This window comes from Eumetopias jubatus, unplaced genomic scaffold (assembly GCF_037043125.1).
Source record: "Eumetopias jubatus isolate StellerSeaLion01/CBP00866 unplaced genomic scaffold, mEumJub1_p1.0 scaffold_4, whole genome shotgun sequence".
NCBI classification, from domain to species: Eukaryota; Metazoa; Chordata; class Mammalia; order Carnivora; family Otariidae; genus Eumetopias; species Eumetopias jubatus.
The window spans coordinates 24,976,700-25,003,611 of record NW_028274810.1 but is presented as its reverse complement, the minus strand read 5'-3'; the positions used below and the strand labels follow the sequence as shown (position 1 = coordinate 25,003,611).

Sequence of the window (26,912 nt, the reverse complement as noted above, 5' to 3'; positions counted from 1 at the left end):
CCCTGAAATGATTTCCGGTTATTTTTCAAAAATTCTACTGGATCCTATATCAATTTTTGGTATGTTTGTTGTTGTTGTTGTTTAATTTATACCACCAGTAACATTCTTTCCTCAAACTGAACTGAACTGGCTCATCAAGACAGTCAAGTAAATAGAAATCTGCAAAAAAAACTGATACAGGTAAAAGCAGCATTTAAATGATTCAAAGTTTTGTTCTTATATGTCTTCAACATACAAGTTTATTAACCTTTTCAAATAAAACCATTATTTTCTCAAACCAAAGGTATGAAATTATAATAAAAGCAATTAAATATATTAAATGCTGTATAATTATCTCACTTATATGGCTAAGGTTATTAGTTTATATTTGATGTCTTTAAAATAACTCCCATTTGCAGTTACATTTCAAACTGCAGATTTGACACACCAGTCAGGAGGAATGTCACAGTTCCTGCTGTGCTAAACTTACTGAAACAAATAGAAAAAATACTTTATTGTGTTTTGTTCCTGTTTTACTATTTTGTAATTGGACCACCCTACAGGAAATACTCTTCTTTATAATATATCACTGAGTTACTATAATAATCTTCTTTCATGCTCTTCCTTTATAGACAACATAAGAATTTCTGAATTATTATTTTATATTAAGGCTAAATAGTATGACCAAAAAACCCTTAAAAGACATTAATCAAAAAGGTGTTTTATAATTACTTATAATGATGGCAACTGTTCCTAATAACATGATTGAATTTATATTTTTGACAATGGAAATATGGGCTCACATACTCATATACAAATATCTATAAAACTACCCAAAAACAGAGAGATGGAAAGCATTCTAGGGAAAAAATGTGCCTTTTTTGAATTTTTTATTTTATTTATTTATTTTTTAACATATAATATATTATTTGTTTCAGAGGTACAGGTCTGTGATTCAACAGTCTTACACAATTCACAGCATGTTTTAAATGATAGCAGCATAGTATCTTACTATTTAAAGATTAGCAAGTTGTTTTTTCCTTTTGATTATTAAATAAAACATGTCTTAAAAACAAAGTCTTCTATACAAAGTAGCTTTTGAAATTTATACGTGGAGATGGTCATTTAGGGTTATTTTTGACACTGCTTATATATTATCATGTATTCCATGGTTAATCTTGTCAACATTTAAAAAAACACCTTTATGAAAGTGCTAATAGCTTCATTGAAGAATTAAAAGTAATCTTTAGAAAATACTTGAAAACTCCACCCCATTTCTCCCTGGATGCCACATGTTAAGACTATCTTTAAAGTGAAAATAACTTTCAATGAAGTTATTTTGTCACTGAAGTAATAAAATTCATTCAAATGCTTTTTAAGCTGGGGTAGCTTTATGAACAATTACGCTAAGTAGCAGTAAAATTTCATTTCTAGTGAGTAATGAAAAGTCTTATTACATTTTATTTAGAAAAAGAAAATTTGTTAATATTAAATGTCATTTTTCTTAATCTTAATTTTCAGGTAATGCAGACATCTTTGAGGGGGGAGTATATATAATGGGATATAATATCCAATCCGGAGCTTCATACAAGTAACACCTGTTCCTTAAGTATTATCAGGATTAACTGAGGATCAGCTTATAAGGATACCAAAAGATTTTGTTTCACATAAAAACACTTACAATTTCTTTAGGAATAGGCACAATTGTGAATACTACAATAACAAAAAATGGAAAGAAATTAAGCATAATTTTGCAAATTATATCCTATTGTATGATGTCCTAAAACTCTGTCCTAAAACTCACTATTTGTAAGGTTTTAACATGCATTTATTTCATAAAACGTTAATTAGACGCATGCTAAATGTATCTTTGACATTATCTATCCCTAAAGAATCTCACTGATATTTATTTTCCTACACCAAAGTCTAAGTCATTTGACTGGATTCACCCAGGTATAGCATACTTAATGATACAGAACTCTCTCCTGAGAAAAGAGGGAATTAAAGAAATTAGAAGACAACAGGTCGCATATTTCAGTTGTAAAAACAGATACTTTAGGAAAAGTAAGTGCTTAAGTGGTCATATAAAAGGCTCAATTAAAACTAATTTTGCTTTGTCTCTTGGGATTTTTAAACCTATACTTCTGAGCATTGAATTGAGTTGACAGGACCAAGTTATCCTTAATTGTTCCTTGTTTAACTTGACCAATTAATTCTTTTCAAAGTAGTGAATTATTTCACTTGCATTTGAGGTAACCTGAACATACACTATTTTTGTTTTGAAAAAAAGATAAATACATTAGACACTTAATAAAATATTGTCTTAAAACAAGCAATGACCTTGTTCTATTTTGATTCATTTAAATGAAATATAAATTGAAAAGTGTTTTGAAAAATAACGTTCATGGAGGTTAAGGAGATTACTAAGAATTACAGACAGTCCTAGTGACAGAGCCAAAATTAGAACCCTGGGACTGTAGGAGCCAGTTGAAAAGTAAAGCAAATAAATTTTGGTTTTGATCAGTTGAGTTTGAGGTTCCTGATGAACATTCAAAAGCTCAAATAAGCCTTAGAACCATGGCTCTGGGGTTCAAGAGAGTGATATGGCAGGTAATACAGACTTAGGAGACACTAATATACAGACTGTGGATAAAGGCAAAAGAAGTAGATTATATCACTAAAGGCATGAAAGCAGTGAGAAGAGAACCAGGGATGAAAACTTCTTATGTGCCTATATTTTAGAAAAAATGATGGGGGAAGTGGATTCAATATTCTGCTTGAAAGGAACAAAACAAAAAATAAATTATAGAAAAAGAGATTTGTTTTTCTTTAAAGTTATAATGACATGTAATTGCTTATATTTACTCAGGATATAACTCATTACCATAACAATGTGTTAAAGTAGACAAATGGAGACCTCAACTTCTAGGCAGAATGTAGTAGGTCACAGGAAGCCAATCAATGCTCCCATTGCCAAAAACTAGAAAAAGCCAAATAAACCACAAGGAGAGGCATTGGAGATCTGAGAAAGCAAAGAAAACTACACAAACTAAAGTTCCTGAGCGGGGAGAACATTCTCAAGATGAGCTGAGGAGAAGTCAGCAAAACTTTTAATGATTATTGGGATGAAGAAAGAGACATTATAATTGGAAACTTAAGAAGACATATACATGTCTGTTTCCTTACTGAACATATGCAGAATTCTAGTGGTGTGCAGGAGGCTTAAAGAGTAGGGCTGAAAGATTCTAAAAGCAGACAGAAAAGTGGGGGAGGGGTAGATGAGAATGAAATGAAAAGTGTTAGAACCAAAAGGAGAAAATGGAGAAATCTCAAATCATTGTTGAAGGTGTTAATAACCTCCTCTCAGAAAAAATAAATACTAAAATAAATAAAAATCAGCACAGATATTTAAGATCTAGATAACATCATCAACAGCCTTTAATTGATATTTATAGGACACTACACCCAACAACTGCAGAATAAATATTCCTGCCACGTCCACATGAAACATTCACCAAAAATAAATCATATGCTGGATAAAAGTCAACCTTCAAAAGATTGACACATTTTTATCACCCCAAGTCCATAGTTTACATAAGGGTAATATGTTTTACATTTTATGAATTCTGACAAATGTATAAATGTATAAAGACATGTAACCGCCATTATAGTATCAGAGAACAATTTCTCTGCCCTAAAATCCCTGTGCTCCACAAATTCACCCTTCCTCCCAAACCCCTGGCAACTCCTGATCTTCTTACTATCTCTATAGTTTTGCCTTTTCAAGAATGTCAAGTAGTTGGAATTATATACTATGTAGTCTTCAGATGGGCTTCTTTCATTTAATAACACACATTTAAGTTACCTCTGTTTTTGCATGGTATAATAACTAATTTCTTTTTAGTGCTGAATAATATGCCATTGTCTGTATATACTACAGTTTATTTATCTATTCATCTACTGAAGAACATCTTGGTTCCTTCCAACGTTTGCAAGTATGAATAAGGCTACAATAAACACCCAGGTGCAGGTCTTCATGAGGAGGTTTTCAATTCATTTGGGTAAATATTGAGTGCAATTGCTGAATCATATGGTAAGAATATGTTTGGTTTTGTAAGAAACTGCCAAACTATCTCCCAAGTGGCTGTACTATTTTGCAGTCTCATCAGCAATGAATGAGAGATCCTCTTGTTCCACCTCTTTGTCAGCATTTGGTGGTGTCAGTGTTTTCACTTTCTGAAACATATGTATTCTAACAGGTATAATGGCATCTCACTATATTAATTTGCCACTCCTTAGTTATGTATGATATTGAGCATATTTCCACATGCTTATTGTCCATCTGTGTATCTTCTTTGGTGAGTTATATATTCAGATCTTTTGCCCTTTTTCTAATCAGGTTGTTTTCTTATCATGGAGTTTTAATAGTTCATTGTATATTTTGTAACAGTCCTTTATCAAATCTGTCTTTTAAAAGTTCTTTTTTTCCTAATAAATGTGGCTTGTCTTCTCATTCTGTTGCAGTGTCTTTCAAAGAGCAGAAGTTTTTTTAATTTTAATAAGGTGCAGATTATCAATCTTTCTTTCATGAACCATGCCTTGATATTGTACCTAAAAGTCATTGCTAACTCAAGATCATGCAGGTTTTCTCTTATGTTGTCTTCTGGGAATTTTCTAGTTTTGCAATTTACATTTAAGTCTACCATCCATTTTGAGTTAATTTTTGTGAAAGGGGTAAGGTCTGTTAAGATTTTTCTTTTCTTTTCTTTTTTTTTTTTTTGCATGTGGAAGTCATTGTTCCAGCCCTATTTCTTGAAAGATTATCCCTTCTCTATTGTATTGTCTTTGCTCCTGTGTCAAAGATCAGTAGAGTATATTTGCATGCGCCTATATCTGAACAATCTGTTCTGTTCCATTGATTTGTCTATTCTTTAGCCAATATACCATCTTGATTACTGTAGCTTTATAGAATGTCTTAAAGTAGGGTAGTGTCAGTCCTCCGATTTCATTCTCCTTCAATACTGTATTGCCTATTCTGAGTCTTTTACCTGTCCATGTTAATTGTAGAATCAGTTTGCCGATAACCAAAAATATCTTGCTGGGATTTTGATTCAGATTCTGTTGAATATGAAGATAAAGTTGGAAAGAACTGACAGATGAACAATAGAGTCTTCCTATCTAGGAACATGGGATATCTCTTTCCTTCCTTTCTACCTTCCTTTCATCCTTCTATTTCATTCATTAGAGTTTCATAGTTTTCTCCCTATGGATCTTGTACATACTTTGCTAGATTTATATATACATATTTCATTTTCTTGGATGCTAATGTAAATGCTATTTTTTGTTTCAAATTCCAATTGCTCATTGCTGATATTAGGAAAAATGACTTTTGTGTATTAACTTTTCTCTTACAACCTTGATATAAATTCCTTATTAATTCCAATGGGGTTTTTTCATCATTTTGTCAGATTTTCTACATAAACAATCATGTCATCTGTAAACAAATACAGTTCTATTTCTCCTTTCCCAACCAGTATACCTTTTATTTCTTTTCATTATCTTATTGCATTAGCTAGGATTCTAGTAAGGTACTGAAATGGAATGTTAACGGTATACTGCCTCACCTTATTCCTGATCCTATTAGGCAAAACATTTTTTTTTTAATTTGGGTTTTTTAAATCTTTTTATTACTTAAAATAATGACATATATCCATAATCATTTTTCAATTATGGTAAAAATGGCAAGGACAGTTAGTTTTTACAATAAACTGTAAAACTACTGTCCAAAGTGGCTGTAAACTTTCCTCTAAATTATGCTTTAATTACATCTATAAAATTTTGATGTTTTATTTTCATTATTATTCAGCTCCAAATACTTATTTTTAAAGATTTTATTTATTTATTTGACAGAGAGAGACACAGCAAGAGAGGGAACACAAGCAGGGGGAGTGGGAGAGGGAGAAGCAGGCTTCCCGCTGAGCAGGGACCCCGATGCGGGGCTCGATCCCAGGACCCTGGGATCATGACCTGAGCCGAAGGCAGATGCTTAATGACTGAGCCACCCAGGCGCCCCAGCTCCAAATACTTTTTTAAATATCCCTATGATTTCTTCTCTGTTCCATGGTTATTTTGAAATGTATTGTTTAATTTCTAAGTATTTAGGCCACTGTGGCTGAAAGTAAGTGAGAAACTGAGTCATAAAATATAAAGTCGAGGCGACAGTGGAGAGGATCCAGATTATATAGGGCATTGTTGGAATTTTCCCTTTTGCTCCAAGTGAGAGGTAGGAAGTCACTGAGGGGTTTGGAGTGAAGAAGAAACATGATTTGATAAATTAATAAGATGTTTCTGGCTGCTTTGTGTAGAATAGCCTTCATGGAGGCCAAATGGAAGTGTGGTCCTCAACCTTGGCTCCATTCTGGAATTACTTGGGATGCTTTAAAAATACTGATACTAACTATAGTCTCCCCCCACCACACACACACACCATTTCATTTAATTAGTCTGGAGTTTGGCTTAGGTATTGGGGACGGTATGGGTAAGGTATACTGCTTTTTAAGGTATACTTTTTTAAGGCATACTGCTATACCTATTTTAAATACTTTAAAAAGTCCTATCCTCCCCAAGATGATTCCAGTGTGCATTCAAGGTTCCATGTATCATCACATTTGAACTGCATTTGTTGTTATATATAATCAGACAAAATGATAAAATAATATAAATAATAAAAAATATAAAATAATAAGAGGCATGTAATAATTTAGTTATATCTAGAAAATCCTAGTTTGCTCACAGTTATAGGTTACAAATAGCATTTATTAGAATCAATATAGACATGATACCTTTTTGAAATAACTACATCATCTATAGAAAAATTATGTGACAAATATATTTGTTATGACCCTTAAAATCATGCAGATTTTTGGTAGACATACTGAAAGAACATCAATTCTTTAAAGATTTCAGATGGGCAGAATAATCTTGAATAAATATGAATTGCAGTATAAGTTTTATACTAATAACAAATAATAGTAGACTTTCATTTTAATGGAATGACCCAACTCAAGGAATGATTCTCAGATTTTAATTAATGGTAGTGACTGGTTCAAACTGGCATCTAATGTTTTTTAAATTATTTGTTGTTTGCCTCTCTCTCTTTTTTTCAAGCGATGTGGCAAACCATAAGACAAACTGTTAACTATAAAGGATAAACTGAGGGTTGCCAGAGGAGGGATGGGTGGGTGCATAGGATAAATGGGTGATGGGTATTAAGGAGTGCACTTGTGATGAGCACTGGGTATTGTATGTAAGTGATGAATCACTAAATTCTACACCTGCAACTAATATTACACTGTATGTTAACTAACTGGAATTTAAATAAAAACTGAAAAAGAAAAAAATAAATTATTAATATATTTTATTCATAGTCATTTAATTATAATTATGTGTCAAACCCAGTAAGGTTTTCTTTGCATTGAAAAAAATCTTATACTTGTTTCGCTCTTTTAAAAAGAAAAAATCTAATCTCCAAAACAGCTTTTTCATCCAAACTGTTTAAATTTCAACACAATTCTTACCCCTGGGTGAGAAATGTCTCAAGCAATATTCTCTCACAGAATATGAAATTATAAATAACTTCTAAGGGGATGAAGGAAAAATGAAATATGGGGGGAAAATATGACAATGACAAATATAATACCAGTAAGTAATTTAACCTTATTGTAAATCATTTTTCTTTCCCATCTTAAAAAATAATAATGAAAATAAAAAGATTTTTCCAAAGTCTCCTGAAAGATAGAGGAAGATACTGGCAAGATGACTGGTCTGTAAACAGCACTGATATCCATTAAAAGTATTACTTCTGGAGTCCAATGACAAAACACTCATTTTCACTAAAACTTGATGAAAGTTGATATTATGGAAGATTTCAAAATAAAATGACTATTATTTCTTCTATTTGCATTCCAAAATAATGGCCCTTAAAATGCGAGAGAACTATAAGGCTAAAAGTTAGGAAATGTACTAAATTAAACTAATTTTCTTAGAAGGTTCTTGGAAAACATTTGGATGATTGAACTTTAAACATCAAGAGCATTTTTTAAAAAGACCTCAGAGTATCCCATATGGCATCTCATTTAATACTAAAAAAACTTCTTTGTGGACTAGAAGTAAATCAATTATTTATAATTCACAGATCTATAGACTGGTTAAATTTTTGAAATGAAGGAAGTTCCTTCGATGGTTCCATGGGTATAAAACTTTATAAAGGAGTTAAAATAATGGCTCATGGAACACATCACAATATTTCCAATCAATATCAGATATCATGTATGGTAACTTTAGTAGATGCCATGATTCTTCACACATTTATCAGAATAATTAACAAACTAACATATCACAGTGTTGTATTTTTACAGGTACCACATTGTGGCAAACTAGTGCCAAAATGAAGAGTAACATTATACTGTTTCATAATGTAGATGGTTCTTCAGTGGTTAGTCCACATTTTAACTCTAAACCATAAACATAACAAATTAATTTTAATTGATTCAGTGGCACTGACACCAAGACCTCATATTGGTTGCGTATTGGTGATTTTACAATTGCAATTGGAGGTTTATCTGTGAATTATGCTTATTTACTTGAATGAGTAATCTAGGAAGTACAACTTCTTCAATTTCAAGGAATAGCCCAGAAACTGGGAAATAATGACACTCAGTAAATGTTCTATAGTCATCTTTGTTAATAAAATTGGAAGAGCTTCGTACTATTTTTCAGTATTAGTCTATCAGAGACAATCACAAATTCGTTAACATATTTACCAAATTATTTTTTGAAATTTATTTTATTTATTTATTTTAAGATTTTATTTATTTTTTTGAGAGAGAGAGCATGAGCAGAGAGAGGGAGAAGCAGACTCCTGCTGGGCAGGGAGCCCAAGGCGGGGCTCGATCCCAGGACCCTGAGATCATGACCTGAGCCAAAGGCAGACACTTAACTGACAGAGCCACCCAGGCGCACCTGAAATTTATTTTAATTGATTTATGTCAAGTCTGCTCTTAACCAGAGGCCAATAAACTATGACCCATGGGATAAATCCACCTGGCTGCTCGTTTCTATAACATTTTATTAGAACACAGCCACACCAACGCAGCCACACATATTAGTTCACATATTGTCTATGTGTCTGGTTTTGCACTACATCAGCATAACTGAATAACAACAACAGAGACTGTGTGTGCCAGAAAGTGGAAAGTATTTACTATATGGATGTTTATGTAGAAGTTTGCTTCTTCTTTAAAAAAAAATATTTTGTTTATTTCTTTGAGAGAAGGAGAGCATGAGCAGGGGGGAGGGGCAGAGGGAGAGGAAGAGAGAAATCTCAAGCAGAACCCCCGCTGAGCGCAGAGCCTGCCGTGGGGCTCCATCCCGGGACCCTGAGATCATGACCTGAGCTGAAACCAAGAGTCAGAGGCTTAACCGACTGAGCCACCCAGGTGCCCCAAAAGTGTGCTTATTTCTGTTTTAGACTATCAAGTTGCCATGCTTTGTATTTGTCAACTGAAGTAACAAAGTCAGAAAAAAGTCTAACTTACTATCTTCACCAATTATCAGAATAATACACTTTTTTCCTTCCCCAAAGATTAATAAACCCAAACACTCCCAATGGATGTAATTCAGTATATATCCTAATAACCTGTACAAATACTAGATAAGAAAAGGTATTAATTTTCTGTTAAAAGTTAATGTGCTGATAATTGAGAAATAGCATAACTAAACTACAATGTATATCTTCCAGAAGAGAAGACTATTACAGAAAAAGAAATACAATCAGTTATTATTTTATAGTACATGTGGAATAAACCCAAGCTAATTAGAAGGGGCAATAACAAAAGATGCCAATGTGTTATGAACAATAATGTATTATCTATAAACTCATTCTATTATTCTTCTTAAGTTGTAGAAAATGCCAAGCATAATTACAAAATATGTATTCAAAACATGTAAACCACTAATTTTCCACTTGTAAAAGCCTGATTCAAAAAGCAATTTACTTTATGGTTTACTTAAGCTTTGCAACTACATTAAAATATGATAGTATATACACAACAGCTTGTTAACAAGATTATCATAACATTAAAATCATAATGTGGCACTTCAATTATGGATACTTAAAATTAAAGCTAATCCTCACAGTACCAATTTTTATCTCCTAAATAATTTTAGCTATTAGCTGCTCATTCAAAGTCTGTATCTAAAATGATAAGCATTCTAGACTAAGACTTAGCTCTGCACTTTTCCTTGGTAGCAAAACAAAAGCTGTATCCCTTCCTTTCTAGTCTTTAATACACAGTCTTAAGCTACTAAGGGGAAAATGCAATTTTTTTTGTTAGCATGGCTAAATTCTACTTATGTATACTGCTGTTAATTTGTTGTTTTAAATATAAACATCCACTTTACCAATGATTCATATTTTCTTTTCTGGCTTTATCACTCTAAAGTTACTGAGTTGTCATAAAATGGTAGTTACAATTTTAAATACTCCTTTTAAATACTTCTATAAATACTCCTTTTAAATAGTGTCTAGTACATAGTAGGCACCAGGTTAAATGAACAAATGTTTAGACTAATGAATATGATAATGAATTTTATAAATATATAATTAAATTAACCTATGCCTGATTTCATCTGTGCTGTTTCAAAAAATTTATCACTGATAAGTATATGATCAATATTTCTCATATTCAAGTTCTAATTAAAATTCAAAGTAGAGAAAAAGATTTGTAAATCAACATAGTTCCAAATTCATATATACCAATCACTACCAAATCCATAAATAATTCAGAAGTATTAATGCTAAGCATATATTTAATTTTATTAATAAACATTACTGAGAATTAATATAGAACTTTTCTCCTATTTCCCATGAATAGTGAAAAATTAAAATATCTTTGGTCCATCCAAAATTAAATGACAAATCTTGCTTTCATTCACCCCTGGAGTGAATGAAAGTAACATTTGTAATTTATACTGTAAACAGATGATACCAAAAATATGTTTGTGTATACCCATATGTATACGTGTGTCAAATATGTGTATGTATATATACATATATTCATATCACACAAATTGCATAAACTTAATTACATAGAATATATAATCAAATGCAATTAATTTCATATATTTTTAGGTAATTAATCATTTCCCTAATACCTAACCTACATTTTCTAAGCTGTATTCCAGTACTATTTATTAGAGTAGTCATATCATCATTATCTAGAAAAAGTGATAGCACAATTTTGTGTCTAGATTCCACAAAATCTTAAGATACTCAGCTCGGTCACCACACGCATATGTTAGATGACCAAATGCAGGAACCTAGTGTGGGCATGGTGGAATATGTGCCTCTTTATAAAAGAAACAATAAAGACAAAATATTCTCCTCTGCATAGAAGAGGATACTCTTGTAATTTGCTGACTTGGCGGGGGTGGGGGGCAATTTTCTAGAGAGATACCTGCTGATCCCTTTAGTGAAAGAAGACTTGGAGAAATATAATTATGAAGGATCAAGAAATCTGATTAAAATAGAAAACTAACACATTGCTTCTGAATCTAATCTCACTGGTCAAACTTTTCATATAGTTAAAAAACAAACACAGATACACACATATACATGGTATTTATGATTATAATGTTTATTTTTGAAAACTTTGAAAGCAAAAGAATATGTATTAAATGTTAAGCCATCTGTAATCATTGACGGCATTATATAACACATCCAGATTTTTGAAAAAAAATGTATTTACTTTCCATACTATTTAACAATCTGATGATTTTACTAGAAGTATTTTGTTAATACTTTCTCATCTTATATTTTACTTCAATGACATTTCAAATTTCTTCATGCCTTACATTCATTTTTTAAATTATCCAACTCACTCTTCATAAATATTTAGGTTGTCTTCTCCTCCCCTTTTCCTTTTTTTACTATTAAAAAAGAATTTCATTGAATCCTCTTGTACGTAAGTCCTTGTAATCCTAATAGATATGTCTAAAAAACACAGGATCTCCAAATTCAAAATACTATCATACTGCAATATTTCCTTGACCGGGAAGGGAAGATTTAGACAGAGAGAGAGATAGAGATAGAAAGTACATAAATACAACCATACACATTTACACATATATAACATATGCATACACACAAATTTACCTACAAAAATAAGATTAAGTAGGATAATGTTAATATTCTTATCTTCAAGTCTTATTCAGATAGATAAAACTACATAGAAACAGTTTTTACTCCAGTTCATGTAGAACTACCACTTAAAGAAATACCAGTGTAGTTTATCCATTATGTTTAGGAAGGGATGCAATCTTAATATAACTAAAACTTTATTATAACAATAAGCAGCTAGGTACCAGGAGTAACACAACACTTAGATCAGTTGGTAAACAGTCCCATGACCATGACCACTGGATATTAACAGAGAAGTGAAATTAAAGATGTACTTTTTAGACTAACACGTCTAGAAGAGAATAAGTGGAAAATACCTCTTTTAAATGTCTCTGAATCTCTCCTTAAGACCTGAGTCTTTAATGAAAAGTTTAGATTGTTATTTGTATTTCTTCCATCTCTCAAAGTCTAATGAGTCTAAAGTAAAGAAACAAGCACATTAAAGCAATGTTAACCTTTTGACTTAAATAATATTTAGAATGTGGTTGTATCTCTTAAAACTATTTTGCAAGCCTATATAGTTATACTTTGTTTAACCCTGTATAAAATGGCTGTGTTTATGGCACACCTACAATTACTATTACACACACCAGAAAAAAAGCCAGAAACATAAACTGTGCAACTCAACATCACCATCTAGTGACAGAATTCCTAACACGTGACAAAGCCAAGCAAAAAGGAGGAATAAATTTCATGTATGTCCTGGAAGTTCATCTCCATAATAATAATCTAAATATAACAGGTGTCACTGAATGAGTTTGGCTCTGCAATTAAAATACTAATCCCTAATTAGTAATGTTCATATTCCAAAAATGTAATTTATATTGTTGCCATAGATGTATAACCATAAATCTGACCAATCTATATTTTTATGTATTAATTTACAGCATTGTCTAAAACTTTCATATTACATTTTTATCTTTTGTTCTTAACGAACTATATGTACCATTTCTTTTTCAGAATTTGACACTCCCTTTTCTCAAGTTATTCAATTGAATTACCTTCCAATTTCATATATGTACTAAACATATCCCACTATTGCCTCTGGAACTGAAAGGGGGACAGAGAGACACAATGTTAAAAAGGTTCCACGTTAACCCTTGACGTTTAGAATTTATTACAGGGTCTAAGACAGGTGCAAAATATGATAATACAGAAATCAAATCACTTTGGCATGATAAGAAGGTTGAACTGGTAGCGATAAGGAGAAAATATGACAAAAAGAAGTTGTGAATTTTACCTCTAAATTCACTAGTATCATACCGTAAAGATTTAACCCAGAGATGCATTTTCTTCCTGTATTTAAAATGTTTTTTTCTTATGTCATCATGTTTAGAAATCTTGTACAATATTTCTACACAGCTATGGAACTACAGTAAACTCTGTTTAAGTTAGACAAGAAATATTCCCTCTGGTTATTCTACATTCTAAGGCTACACCGAAGTTTTCCAGTCAATTCCATTATGTATGACATATGTAAATTCTTTTAAATAATCACTATAACACCATTAAATGCTTATTAATGTTTCATAAATTACAAAGCATCCTCTCCTACATTATTGTTGTTTTTCATATCAAGCCTATTGAGTTTTTAATCCTAGTTTACAAAAAAGTAAGACTAAAAAAATTTATCTAAAATCACCGTTGGGAGTCTAAAATCTGATTTTTACCACTTATCCTAGTATTCATATTTTATTCTTTCCATTTCTCCATTTCTTACTTCATTATTTTTCAAATCATTCATAACATGCTTCCATTATAGAAAATTTAGAACAGAAAATTATAAGCCTGAAAAAAGTATCTGTTCGCCCATCACCTAGATATAATAGCTATTTTACTATATTTTAATTTCATCTTCTTTCTCTTCATTCTTTATATTCAGTGGGGATAATGTTCTACATGCAATTTTGTTTCCTGGCATTTTTCAGTGAACGTTTTAATGTGAGGATTCGTGTGTTACTAAAAAACACTGTGGTGAAGATCATTTTAATATCCAGATAGAATTAAATATGCCACAATTTACCATTATGTGTGTGTGTAAAATATCATACATGTTAAATATATATTTTCTAAATATATTTAAGTTTATATATCTATATATAAATATAAAATCATATGCATGTATATATAAATATAAGTCATATGTATTGTATATATAGTACTCATCTCCTTATTTCCTTAATAGTAGATGACTAGGTTCTATTCAATTTGTTTGCTGTTATATTCTAATAATATGAGAAACAGATTCAGGTTGTCCATAATTTTTAAGTCTTCTGCATAATCTATTTCAGGAAGTTAAATTAATATGGAAAGGGTATGTTAGTTTTAAGGCTCTTCGTACTTATTGGTGCAATCCTTTCCTTAAATGCAGCAATCATTTCCACTCTTCTTGAGGTGCAAGAATGAGAAATGGGTGTCTTGCCATTCCATTGCTAGGGCTCAAAAATCTCCCCACTGAACTGCAGTAACGTCAGTAATCAATAAATTAGTACACTTTTTATATAAGTTATATTTTGTTGGCTGTTACAGTTGAATATTTTCAAAGATTTCTTAATCATACTTTGCCAATTATCCACTGAGCTCCTAATCTTTTGAATCTCTTAAACACACAGCAATATAGTACCCTGCTGTTGTCTTTTAATTTCATGATTTCTTTCCACATACAGAAGCTTTTTAATGCAAAGCTTAATGATTTCTTCAGCTACTTTTTAGCTTTTCATCTCTTTCCACATCCAAACCTCAAAAAAAAAAAATAGTCACTTCCATATCTAGTGGACTTTGGCTGTTCATTTATTTCATTTAGCTCTTTAATATACATGAAACATCCTTTAGCATCTGTGAGGTGAAAATATAAAGTGATTTCTTTTTTCCAAATAACAAAACAACCGCCTCTTATACCACCTTCTGAGTGATTCAACATATCCTCAATGATTTGGGGTACCTTAAAATATAACAAATTCAAGGATTGTCCATCGCAACCACCAACTAGTTATGGGTAATACATAGAAAACTTCAGAAGTTTCCATCTTTATCTTAAATCTGACCACATTACTAAATTCTTTTATTAATTCCTAGAGCGTTATTGTTAATACTCCAAGAGAATAATAGTCACTTACCTCCTCCATATCACGTCATTTTTGTTAATTTTGGTTTTACAACCGTTACTATGTTACAAATCTACCTTTTACTCTTCATTTTTTGAGAGACCCAGTGTATGATGTATACGTGTGATGTGTGTGAACATGGTTTGGCCTTACCCTAGCCACTCACTCCACTGATGAGAATCCCATTAGTGAGAGATGGATGAACGTCATGTTAGCAACTCAAACATATCCCTGTAGGCTGATGCTGTCCAAATCATAGCCTCTAACTGCATACAACTATTTACATTTAGATTAATAAAAGTTAAGTAAAATCAAATATTTAGTTCTTCAGTTACAGTAGCCATAATTCAGGTGCCTAGTAGCCATGGATGGCCAGTGGCAATCACACTAAAAAGCACATAGAATATTTCTACTAAACAGTTCTACTCCAGTTCACAGAAAGTTCCACTGGGCACTACTGCTCTAGATATCTCCAGGAGCCACAGAACACTGCCCAGGAATGCCACCCACCCTTTTCTTCTCAGGCACACCATTTTACAGTTCCAGCTTACTCTGTTGGAGAAAGTTATTTATAATTTTTAAATCTCAAAATATGTTTCTTTGTGACACACATTTTCCTAAGCCCAATATTTTCTTAGGCATCTGGTTAACTCTCCTCCTTTCTGATTTGATGTCCTATTCTTGGAAATCACATCCTTTCCTATGGCTACAAAAATCAAAATACTTAACAAGTCCCAAATGTGCAGATCAACCCCCAGTATTTTTCCTGAGTTGTAGAATTATATTTTTCCTCTCCTTATTGCAAATTTACATATGAGTTTGCTGTAGCTATCTCAAATTGATCTGAAAACCTACTCTTCCTTAATCCTTTTTTTCTCTCCCTATATTAATGTATATCCAAATATTCAAAATAAAAACATTTGACTTCCCTTACTGATTCTCCTTCTTATCTTTATCTTTATCAAGAATTCAACAAATAATTATTGAGCACCTACTATATGCTAATACTACAGTGAGCCTAAGAATACAAACAAGGGCAAAATAGCAATCCTCCTACTCTCATGGAATTTACTGTCTAGTTGGGCACACAAATAAGTTAGAATTTATTCAAAAAGGGTAAGGATACTTTAAAAGGTTTTAAACAGAGTAGCACAGATTAAATCAGGGTTATGAGTTACTGAAGCTAAGCCACAAAGTCTCATCAGATCTACATTCTAAATATTTTTGTATTTCTCAACCATACGCCCCTGCTTTGTTGACCTCAACACCCTTCCACCTTTACCTTAGTGAGGTCACTGATTTCTCTAGCTCTCTCATCCTCTCCACGGCACCCTCTGCTGCAAAAACAAACTTTTTAATTATTTTTTTCCCATTCTAGGATTAGCTAAAACCTGATCAGATATCTGTTTTTTTAGCCAACACATTCCAGAGTAGGTTGTAGCCCCTTGTGTTTTAAGATAGCCGGCTACAAGTCCTCATATCTGGGATCAGAGGGAAGCACAGGAGGGGTCTAAAATGATTCATGAGCTGGGATACTGAGAAAAGAATGTGTTCAAGAGTGCACGGCAAAGACTGGCCATGAAGAGATATTGGATGCGATGACAGAGAATTGAACAAGAACAGAATCCTCTTTCCTATTCTGCATTCATAAAAATAGTAGAACTTTAATAAACAGGGAGGGATATCCAACTTGGTGACAGTGCCCAAACACAGCACTCAGAAAATGTCAGTCTTCAGATTCAGTCCACTTCTGCTCTAGCTTCTCCAGGCTAGACAGGCTTAAGACAAGAACACCACTGTGGGTGTCCGGAGCCACCCAAGGGCTGCTACAGAGGCTAAGCTTCTGAGAGAAAAGAATGTTCCCATAGCTGAGCTAGGCCATGTCCATGGACCAAGACAAAAGCTACCATGGAATTTTGGGAACCAAAGAAAGGACTCCAGACCGGGGCCTTGAGTCTTTACATCAAGCATTTGATTTTTATACCTGTCTCCTCCACTAGACTATTAGCTCCTTGAGGGCAGGAACTGTCTCTCACTCATTTCTATATTCCCGTCACCTGGTATATTACAAAAGCCCAATAAATATTTATTAAATAAATGAAAGACTGTATCTATCCCTACATTGTAACTTCTTCCCCATTAGAATTCTACAAAATTCCAATTTTTACATTTAATCCTGTTACTCCACTTCCTTAAAAACATGACTTCCTGAAATAATTTACATTCTTTATCAGGGCAAGCTAGTTCTAGGTAACTGGCCTCCAGAATATGGTAACAAACACATTTCCAGCCAGCTTCCTAAGGCCAGCCCCAATGCTGAGGTTTTCAGCGAATTATTCATATCTGTTTCCCACTGCCCCTTCTCGCACCCTGAGCTTCTGAACTGCTCCCAGTGCCAACTTCGTACTGCTTCATTTCCACCCAAGGATTCTTGACATATAAGGAGAGATGTTACTGATTCAAACATTCTGCCTATGTAAGTTTTGTGGGGAAACATATGTTCAAAAGGCTTGAAAAAACTGTGCTTTACATCAGCTACTAACTGTTCCCAACATACACCTTGCACATGCAGGCCTCTATGACTGCTCAATTCTATTCCCTCCACCTGCAAAACTGGCCATCTTATTGGCCTACATCAAATTTCTTACCCTCTCCATAGTTTTCTTTGATCCAGACACCCTTCATATAAGGCAAAAATTGATCACAGATGAGAGAACAACTAATTTTTGCCCTTTTATGCATTCTCCTCTTAGTCACAGAGCATCACGACTTTTTTCCCACGCTTCTGTAATCTCACATATAAAAGAATGAACTCCTGCTACATTCCCCAAAGGCGAAAAACAAAAGTGGCAGGCCCATAGCACACTAAATTGTTGAATACTTTGGTTACTAAATTATTTGTGATTAGTGAATCTAAACACTATGAATATGTGTGTATGCTTATGTAAACAAAGTACATTATGCAGCCATATAATTAAAAGCTGATTTAAATTATCTAGAATACTGCTTTATCTGATAGGATGAGTGACTGACAGGTTACTCCAACCAGGTAATACTTGTTTTTCTTATTAGTTCACCTCTACTTTTTAAAAAGCAGAATATCCTGGTATTTTCTAAAATGGTAAGTATTACAAAATTTGGCAGAATAATCTCTTCATACACAGTTCTCCCATAACTCAGTTTAGTTTTCCTTGATAACAAATTTTCTATACTAATTACATGTCCTTTCCTTGTTCATTATATTTCCCTCAGTCACATCCATTTTCATTCACATTGCCCCTTTGTAATTCCTTCTATGTTTTAGGCCTTCACTCCTTTTATTCAAAGCTTCAGAGCTGGCATTCTCTTTGTCTTTCTGTGTGTCTATGTGTTTACTTCAAACTGAATAGATTAAACAATACAGAGAATAACTGTAGTTTTCTAGATATTAGTGTGCACACTTAATATATTCAAAATTATTGTAGTAAGCGTGTACAAAAATGATGTCTTCAACTTAACAACTGTGGTAGTTTTAGATACAGGATAAAGACTATATTGAAAAACAGGAGTTCCTTCATAAATTCTGCATTGGCTTTTCCACAATATATTTTATACCTTATTTTTAATTTATTACTATTTTTTTAAAACTAACTTTCTGTGAATGTCTGATTGCATTTTATAGGTGCAAAGTCTCTATTGTATACTCAGTTCTATTTTTCCCTCTTTTTTTATTAGTGAAGACGTTAACAATAAAATAGGCTTACTCGCTCCAGCTGGTAATTTCTCAGTACTAGTAATATATTATTCCTCTTTTTGTGACATCATAATCACCTATACAGAAGTACCATGTATCTTTGTGTAGAAGCTACTGTTTCCATTAAATTTAATTACCTCCCCCTGTGGTTTTAAATAGAAGTGGCTTCAAAATGAGGGCAGCTTCTATTAAATTTAATTACTTTCCCCTGCTGCTTGCATGGTAAAAGGAAGGTTACTAAATGAGAGCAGCTTCTAAACTAAAGTATATGGTAACTGTGTGCTGGCAATAACAAAATTGTACCCAAGCCACCCTTCTAGGAAGCCTCATAGGTTTATACTTTCTCTTATTTTTAAATTATTTTTAACCTTAAGATGCTTTAAAAAATAACATTGATAGAAGGACATATATTTTAAAAATCAATTGTAGTTTCATAGGCTAAATAGAGGTAAATATACTATTTCTGTACAAATATATTAGAAATTATCTCACTGAAATGTTCAGCTCAGAACTTTTAAAATCAATCTCATTTGTTGTTTTCTAGCTCTAAGGATGATGAGTTTTATTCCTCACACATTTTTAATGTCTAGTAAAAGATGGATTTAAAGACGGCTTCCTAAAAGTTAAAAAGGTATCAAGTTTGGGGAGATTTCAGAGAAATATTTAGAAATAGTAATGTTAAGAAGTGAAAAAAGAAAAAAAAAACATCAAGCTCGTTATATATGAAAAAAGTTAATCCATACGCTCTATAAAAGTGTGAAAATGTAAATCAGTTTAAAAACATGATATAATCCTATAAAATCTAACAGAATATGAAATTTTAAGTACCTCTTTTTAAATTAAATATTAATTAGGAGAAAATACTACTCAGTTTAACCACCATTGTACTGTTTATTTTTTTTTATATTCAGGCAGAATTTAGATGAACAATATTTCCATTCAATCACACAGTTTAGTATAAATATAAAACAAGACACCCCTTAAGCATTTTAAGTAACAAATTAAACATTTACATTTTTTACTGTGCACTGAGGCTTAACATTTATGCAGCTTCAAAACCAAAGTACAGCCTCAAGGGAAGTCTCTCCACTGACAAATTAATACCTTAGAGAACAGAGCTGAATGGTGGCAATGAACTCATTTGTTCCCCCAATAATGAAGAATGACTTTTTCTTTACCACATCTGTGACTGTTGCTATGGTGACCCAGACTTACCTCATTGCTTCTCGGAGAGCTCCTCGCTCACCAAGAGTCGTGTGCTTGATGTCATCAAAATTATTCTCCAGCTTCTCGCATTTCTGCAACATATTAAAAAAACGCATTAATCCTCCAACATCCTGAGATAAAACTATATCAGTGCAATTATGTAAAAATATAATTGATTATATTGATTATGGACTCATCAAAAATATGCACACCACTTTAACTGGGTAGGATTCATTAAAATTGACAGTATGAATTCAACAGTAACAAAATAAAAATGTCTTATGATACAGCTATCACAGAAGTCTTTTTATCAATTTTTAAATGGGGTAAACAGAATAAATTAATTTTATACAAAATTAGTACAACTTCTAAAGCTTTGAAAAGGTTTAAAAATTAGTTCTCTAAAATAATCTCAAGTATATGAAAACTAATTTGAAATCAAAAGAGAAAGTCAATAAAAGTAAGTTTGAAATCATAATAAACTATATGGGATAAATAACTAGTTCTAAAAAAATTAGCAGTTACTGACATGGAAAGATACAGCCCAGGTATAATTATAAAAGTTCCAACATTTGCAACCAAAATTTGAGAATAAGATCTTTAAATAACAATTGTATATATGATATTTATAAATATATGCATACAGATATGTTTAAAAATAAATATATTTTATATATAGATATGTTTAAAAATAAATAAGTTCAATTCTTAAAATTCAGTGGCATTATACCAGGTTCTTAGCATTACTGGACTGAATTTTCCAACAGTTTTTATCTTTTTTTTTAATTACACTCTTAACTATATTTTTATATGTAAAACTAACTTAATCTTACATGATCCTAATCAGTTTTGAGAATATAATGTAGTGTAGAATTAAATTTTAAACTAAAAATGTACCCATGACTCTTTTGGCATATTAGATTTTATATAGAATTTAGGAGTGTTTAGGTAATAAAATAATTAGATTTAGCTTTTAGCTAATTTAACAAACAAAAACTTTAAATATGAATGTGTTCCTTCCATTGTAAATTATAACTAAGTATGCTGATTTTAGAAAATTACAGAATTTAGATTAATAATTTCTAACATATAAAAATTAATTTATTTAAGACCTATCAAGATATATAGACCACTATTTTTATCTTGATTTTTTTTTAAATCAGCCAAATTAGGGCAAAGATCCTTTTTAACACACAGTTAACATGTTTTTATACTGAAAATCTTGAAAATTACCAAATGTATCTAAAACAATTTGGATAACAGTTCTATTTTGGATATATAAATTGCAAATATCCTCTCCTGCTTTATGTCTTATCTTTTCACTTCTTTAGTAGTGTCTTTTCACAAAGAAAATTAGTTTTTAATGAGGTCCAATTTGTTATTACTAAATTTATGGTTAATAGTTATTGCCTTTTGTGTCCTCTTTAAGAAATCTTTGACTTCTTCAAGGTTATGAATATATTTTCCTATATTTTTTCATAAAACTTTATTATTTTACACTTCACATTTAGATGTTCAATCCTCTGGGACTGATATTTGTATATGATGTGAAATAGGTAATCAATTAAATCAATACCCCACTGTATTCACTAAAATCATTTCCCCACTGTAATTAATCTTTTCCATAAAGTAAGTCACAGTATACATGTGGTCTGTTTCTGGGGTCCATTATGAACCACTACTCAATTTCCTATACTTAGGCTGGTTTCACACTATTTTGGTTACTTATACCTATAATAAAGAAAGAACTCCTACAAATAAATACAAAAAAGACAAATAGCTCAATAAAAATAGGGCAAAAGACATATAAACACTATATAAAAGAGAATATCCAAAATTACTAATTAAAAACAAACAAAATCAACATCACTAGTCATGAGAAAGATGCAAATTTAAACAAAAGGATTATCATTACACACTGTGAAAATGACTAAAATGTAGATCATACAAACCGCTTTTTTAGTACAGAAAGCAAGTGAAGTACTAGCCAATAGAACTGTAAACTGTTACAACCACTTTGTAAGGCTTTTTGAAGCTCTTTCAAAAGCTGAACTTATGCTTAGGAATACACCCAGAACAAATTTATAAAATGTTCACCTAAATTCATGTACAAAAATGTTAAAAGTAACATTATTCAAGATAGCCCAAAACTAGAAACAAATCAAATGTACATCAAGATGGAATATATAAATAGATCATTATATAGTAATATGATGGTAAACTATATAGCAATAAGAATGAACACACTACAGCTACATGGAGTGACATGGATAGATTTCACATACATAATATTAAGCAAAAGATGTGACACACAAAAGAAAAAGAACACACAACAAAATTATTCCACTTACACAAAGTTCAAAAATAGGCAAAGCTACAATGTAATCCAAAAATGAAAAAAAAACCCACTTATATGAGAATAAAAAAGAATCAATATTTCTGAATAAGTTAAACAAAAGAAGCATATGACCTGTGCACTGAAAAGCACAACACATCAAGAAAAAAATTAAAAGACAAAAATAAATGGAAAGACATCCCATGTTCATGGATTAGAAGACTTAATATTGTTAAGATGGTGCTATTCCCTAAACTGATCTAAAGATTCAATGAATTCCTGTCAAAATCCCAGCCGACATTTTGTTGCAGATTTTGACAAGCTGATCTTAAGATTCATACAAAAACACAAGCGACTAGAATAGTCAAAACATTCTTAAATACAGAAGTGCAAATTTGAAGGACTCAAACAGGAATTCCTGATTTGAAAACCGACACTAAAACTAGAGTAATCAAGACATTGTGGTACTGGTGTAAGAATGGAAATGTAGGGCAACATACACCCACATAAATATTTGTATACAAAGGTTCATAGCAGCATTATTTATAACAGACAAAAAATAGAAAAAAATCCAAAACTCAAAAAGTCAATAAAATGATAAATGTAGTGTAATGATGTAACAGAATATTATTTGGCCATAAAAAAGTAAGTTCTGACACATGCTACAACATAAATGAGTCTTAAAAATATGCTAAATGAGAAAGCCAGATACAAAAGGCCACACTGTATAATGCCATATATACGTTCAGTATAGGCACATCCAGAGACACTAAGGAGATCAGTGGTTGCCAAAGACTGAAGAAAGTGGGGGAATGAGTGCTAATGGTAATGAGGTTTCTTTTGGGGGAGTTAAAGTGTTCTGGAATTAGTGGTGCTAGATGTACAACTCTGTGACTATACTAAAAACTACTGAATTAGACACTTTAAAAGAGTGAACTTTATGGTATGTAAATATATTTCAGTGAAGTTATTGTTTTAAAAATAGGCAGAACTAATCAAGATAGTGACTATAGGTGACACAAGAGGGTCTTCTAAAGCACTGTTTAATTCATTTTGTGACAATTCATGGAACTGAATACTAATGCTCTATTTTTCCATATGTAATTATAATGCAATAAAAACTTCTTAGAAGACAGTCTGAATTCTGGTTAGGAGATCATAATGTAATCAAATATCATTATAGTTAGAATGTAAAAATGCATATAAAGAAGTTCAAAGTATCTGACACAGTAAATACTAGCTATCAACTAATAATCATCGAATAACACTTTATTGTTTATTAAAATTCTGTATGAAAGAACCAATTCCTATAACAAAGTCTAACTTATCCTTACTGAAATGAAATAGTAATTCAGATTACCAGAGAATGTTGAATAAACAAGGGCACTTCTTTAAACTTACAGTTTTCAATATTTTCCAAAGTTTCAGTTGTGGGTTTATATTTCTTTTGATTTCAAAATATTTCATAAATAAATGAAACTTTTAAAGTTTTTGGAAATAGCTGTACATTTTATGTTGACTACGCTGCTTTAATATAATACAATAAAATAAATGCTAGTAATAAAAGAAATTTAAATAAAAACAGGACCGTTTCACTATCTCTTAATTTTTCTATTAAATATGCACTCTATTAAATGATTTTCTTCCTCTAATTGTTTGCCGCTGGGTTCATGAGAGTTTTCATATTTCAAATTATCTAGGAAGTTTCTTTAACTTCTATTTATTTTTTAATTATAATTTTTTTATGTCATGTTAGTCACCGTACAGTACATCATTAGTTTTTCATGCAGTGTTCCATGACTCATTGTCTGCATATAACACTCAGTGCTCTATGCAATACATGCCCTCCTTAATACCCATCACCGTGCTCACCCATCCCCCACCCCCCTCTAATACCCTCATTTTGATTCCTGGAAGTTTCTACTCATCAGTTAGTTTTCTTTACTTCTGCACACCCAAGGAGAAATATAAGAATGAACACAAAGAAATAAAAAAATAAAGCCGTGTGATAAATTCAGTTATATCCATTTGCTACATACAACCTACAACATAGCTTACTGTTAACAAACGCTACTCAAATAATGCCTTTTGGAGTAACTGAATACCTAAAAAGACCCAAACACAACTACTAGGTATATGATATTTGTAATGTACTATTTTTAAACCTTCATATAATTAAACTTAATAATATATGACTAATATCTATCCATAATTCTAAACACATCTCACAATGCAATTTTTAAAGTTGCATGACATTCCAGTACCTCCATGTGCTGTTATTTATTTAGCTGATTTCTTTTTGATTTGATTTGCTAATAATACTATAAACATAGGACAGGAATAGATGTTTGAAAATTAATTAAAAGCTTAAAAATATTTTAAAAAGAAAAATAAATGTTCATTGACTGAGATTATTCCCAAGTAACTCAAATTGTTTTCACCTAAAATGCACCCCAAGTATGTGACTATTGTATTCTGTGGTAGAGTCAATACTCAAACAAGGTTTCTGATTCTAATTTCAATCACCCCCCAATTTAACCACTTATAGAAAACAACATATATTTTCTCTTTGGTCATATAATTTTACTTACATTCCTCTGCAGCTAGGTTTGCCAAAAATCAACCCAACTCCATCAATTTAGATGAATTACTGCTAGGAGACATGTTTAAATCTTAAAGCGGGAGGTTTCATAACCCTTTTTTTTTTCAAAATTTACTTGATTTTAGATATGGAAAACAGCACTTATCTTTATTCGATGCTTCTCCACAGATGGTTTATAAATCAGATGTGAAAACAGCTATTTCTATTTAATTGCTATGGGCATATTTGTAACCAATCTCTAATTTTAAATATATAGACACACACACACACACACACACACACACACACACACACACACACACACAGATACGTGTTTTTCCTAAATGGAGTCATTTCATAGAAATAAATCTGTCCCCTGACAGGATATTTTTGTTTTGTATGGTTGAAAATCTTCTAAACTTTGCATTTACCAATAGGGATTAACAAAATCACTCTATCTGAATCTCTTTATTTAAAAACAAATGTTTTGAATTAGGGTACTGTCTTTAAGACTCATAATGCTATAGGAAATGTGAGATTGAATTGTTAAAACTGATGGAAGGGCCTGGTAATTACACTAATGTAATTAAAAGAGAACTTTAAGATCTCAGTTTAGCCATTTAATGTTACTCCCTAGACTAGAGCAATAATGCTCATGGCAAAAGAAAGTCACAGATAACAAATATTTAAGGCAGCCCACTCCAACAATGTGACAGTAGCTTAGAATCAAAAGCAAACACAGATGAAGTCCACAAAAGCCTCTTGTCATCCCAGTATCCATGTCTGAAGTCCGCTGGGAAGAGCTGTGTAATAAATTGCAATAAATAAAAATAAAAAAATAAGCTTTTATTATTTCTTACAATTTATAAATCCTTCCAAAAAACTGAATGATCGATTTTTGGAAAAGGTCATTTTACAGTAAAATCCATGTGTAGATAACCTTTAAAAAACATAATTCTTAAGGAAATTTTTACTTTTTCAGATTTATATTTTTAAAAATACATGTTTTTGGAATCTCACACAGGCCTAGATGTTATTACAACAAATGCATTTGCCTCCTTTTTTATGCAGTGAATTGAGAACATAAAGAAAAAAATTTTTTGTCTTTTGACCTGAAATCCTTTGTGACTGCCCTCCTCTTCATTACATAATTTTAAACTTTATCTTGGCCTCCACCATTGCAGAAGAACAAGTTCATGAAAAATATTTTAAAAGAAACAAAATTATTGAATTTTGAGTTCTTAAAGGCTCATCCCTAGCATAAACCATAGAGTTGAAAGACTATTTGACTATCTAGTTTTTCTGGCCAAAGGGATAGGAAATAAAAACATTCTCTTGAGGCAGAAGAAAGAGGAAAGTTGGACAGGGGGCCTGAAGTGCCCCGCAAAGCTCACTGTGGCTCCAGGAATTGAGGACAAGTTCTCAGAGTACAAAGAGAAAGTATTTCAGGCTATCTATAGGTATTTCTTCATTTTAATGATAAAAAGGCTTAACTTCAGTAGTGATTTTATCTGGAAGTATTTAAAATTACATACTTTGCCAAAAAAAATTACATACTTTGCCATAGGTGGAATGGAAACCCAAAATGAGTATCATGTTGCCTAAAAGAAAAGGAAAGAAGTCTCCATGTTTCACACTCCCTGAGACTGCACAAAGCTTATTGTGCCGAACAGAATGAGAAAGGAGGAAGGAAGGAAGGAAGGAAGGAAGGAAGGAAGGAAGGAAGGAAGGAAGGA

At 31.8% G+C, this 26,912-nt stretch overlaps 1 protein-coding gene across 2 annotated transcripts in view; it reads right to left on the bottom strand.

Annotated features, from left to right (window-relative positions):
- The window catches only part of DPYD (dihydropyrimidine dehydrogenase), a 794,533-nt gene that overhangs the window by 680,226 nt on the left and 87,395 nt on the right, over positions 1–26,912 (bottom strand). For both annotated transcript variants that reach the window (XM_088022348.1, XM_028101938.2), the window contains exon 3: positions 20,270–20,352. In XM_088022348.1, the coding sequence (XP_087878474.1) occupies positions 20,270–20,352 (83 nt within the window). The remainder of the gene's footprint in view (positions 1–20,269; positions 20,353–26,912) is intronic.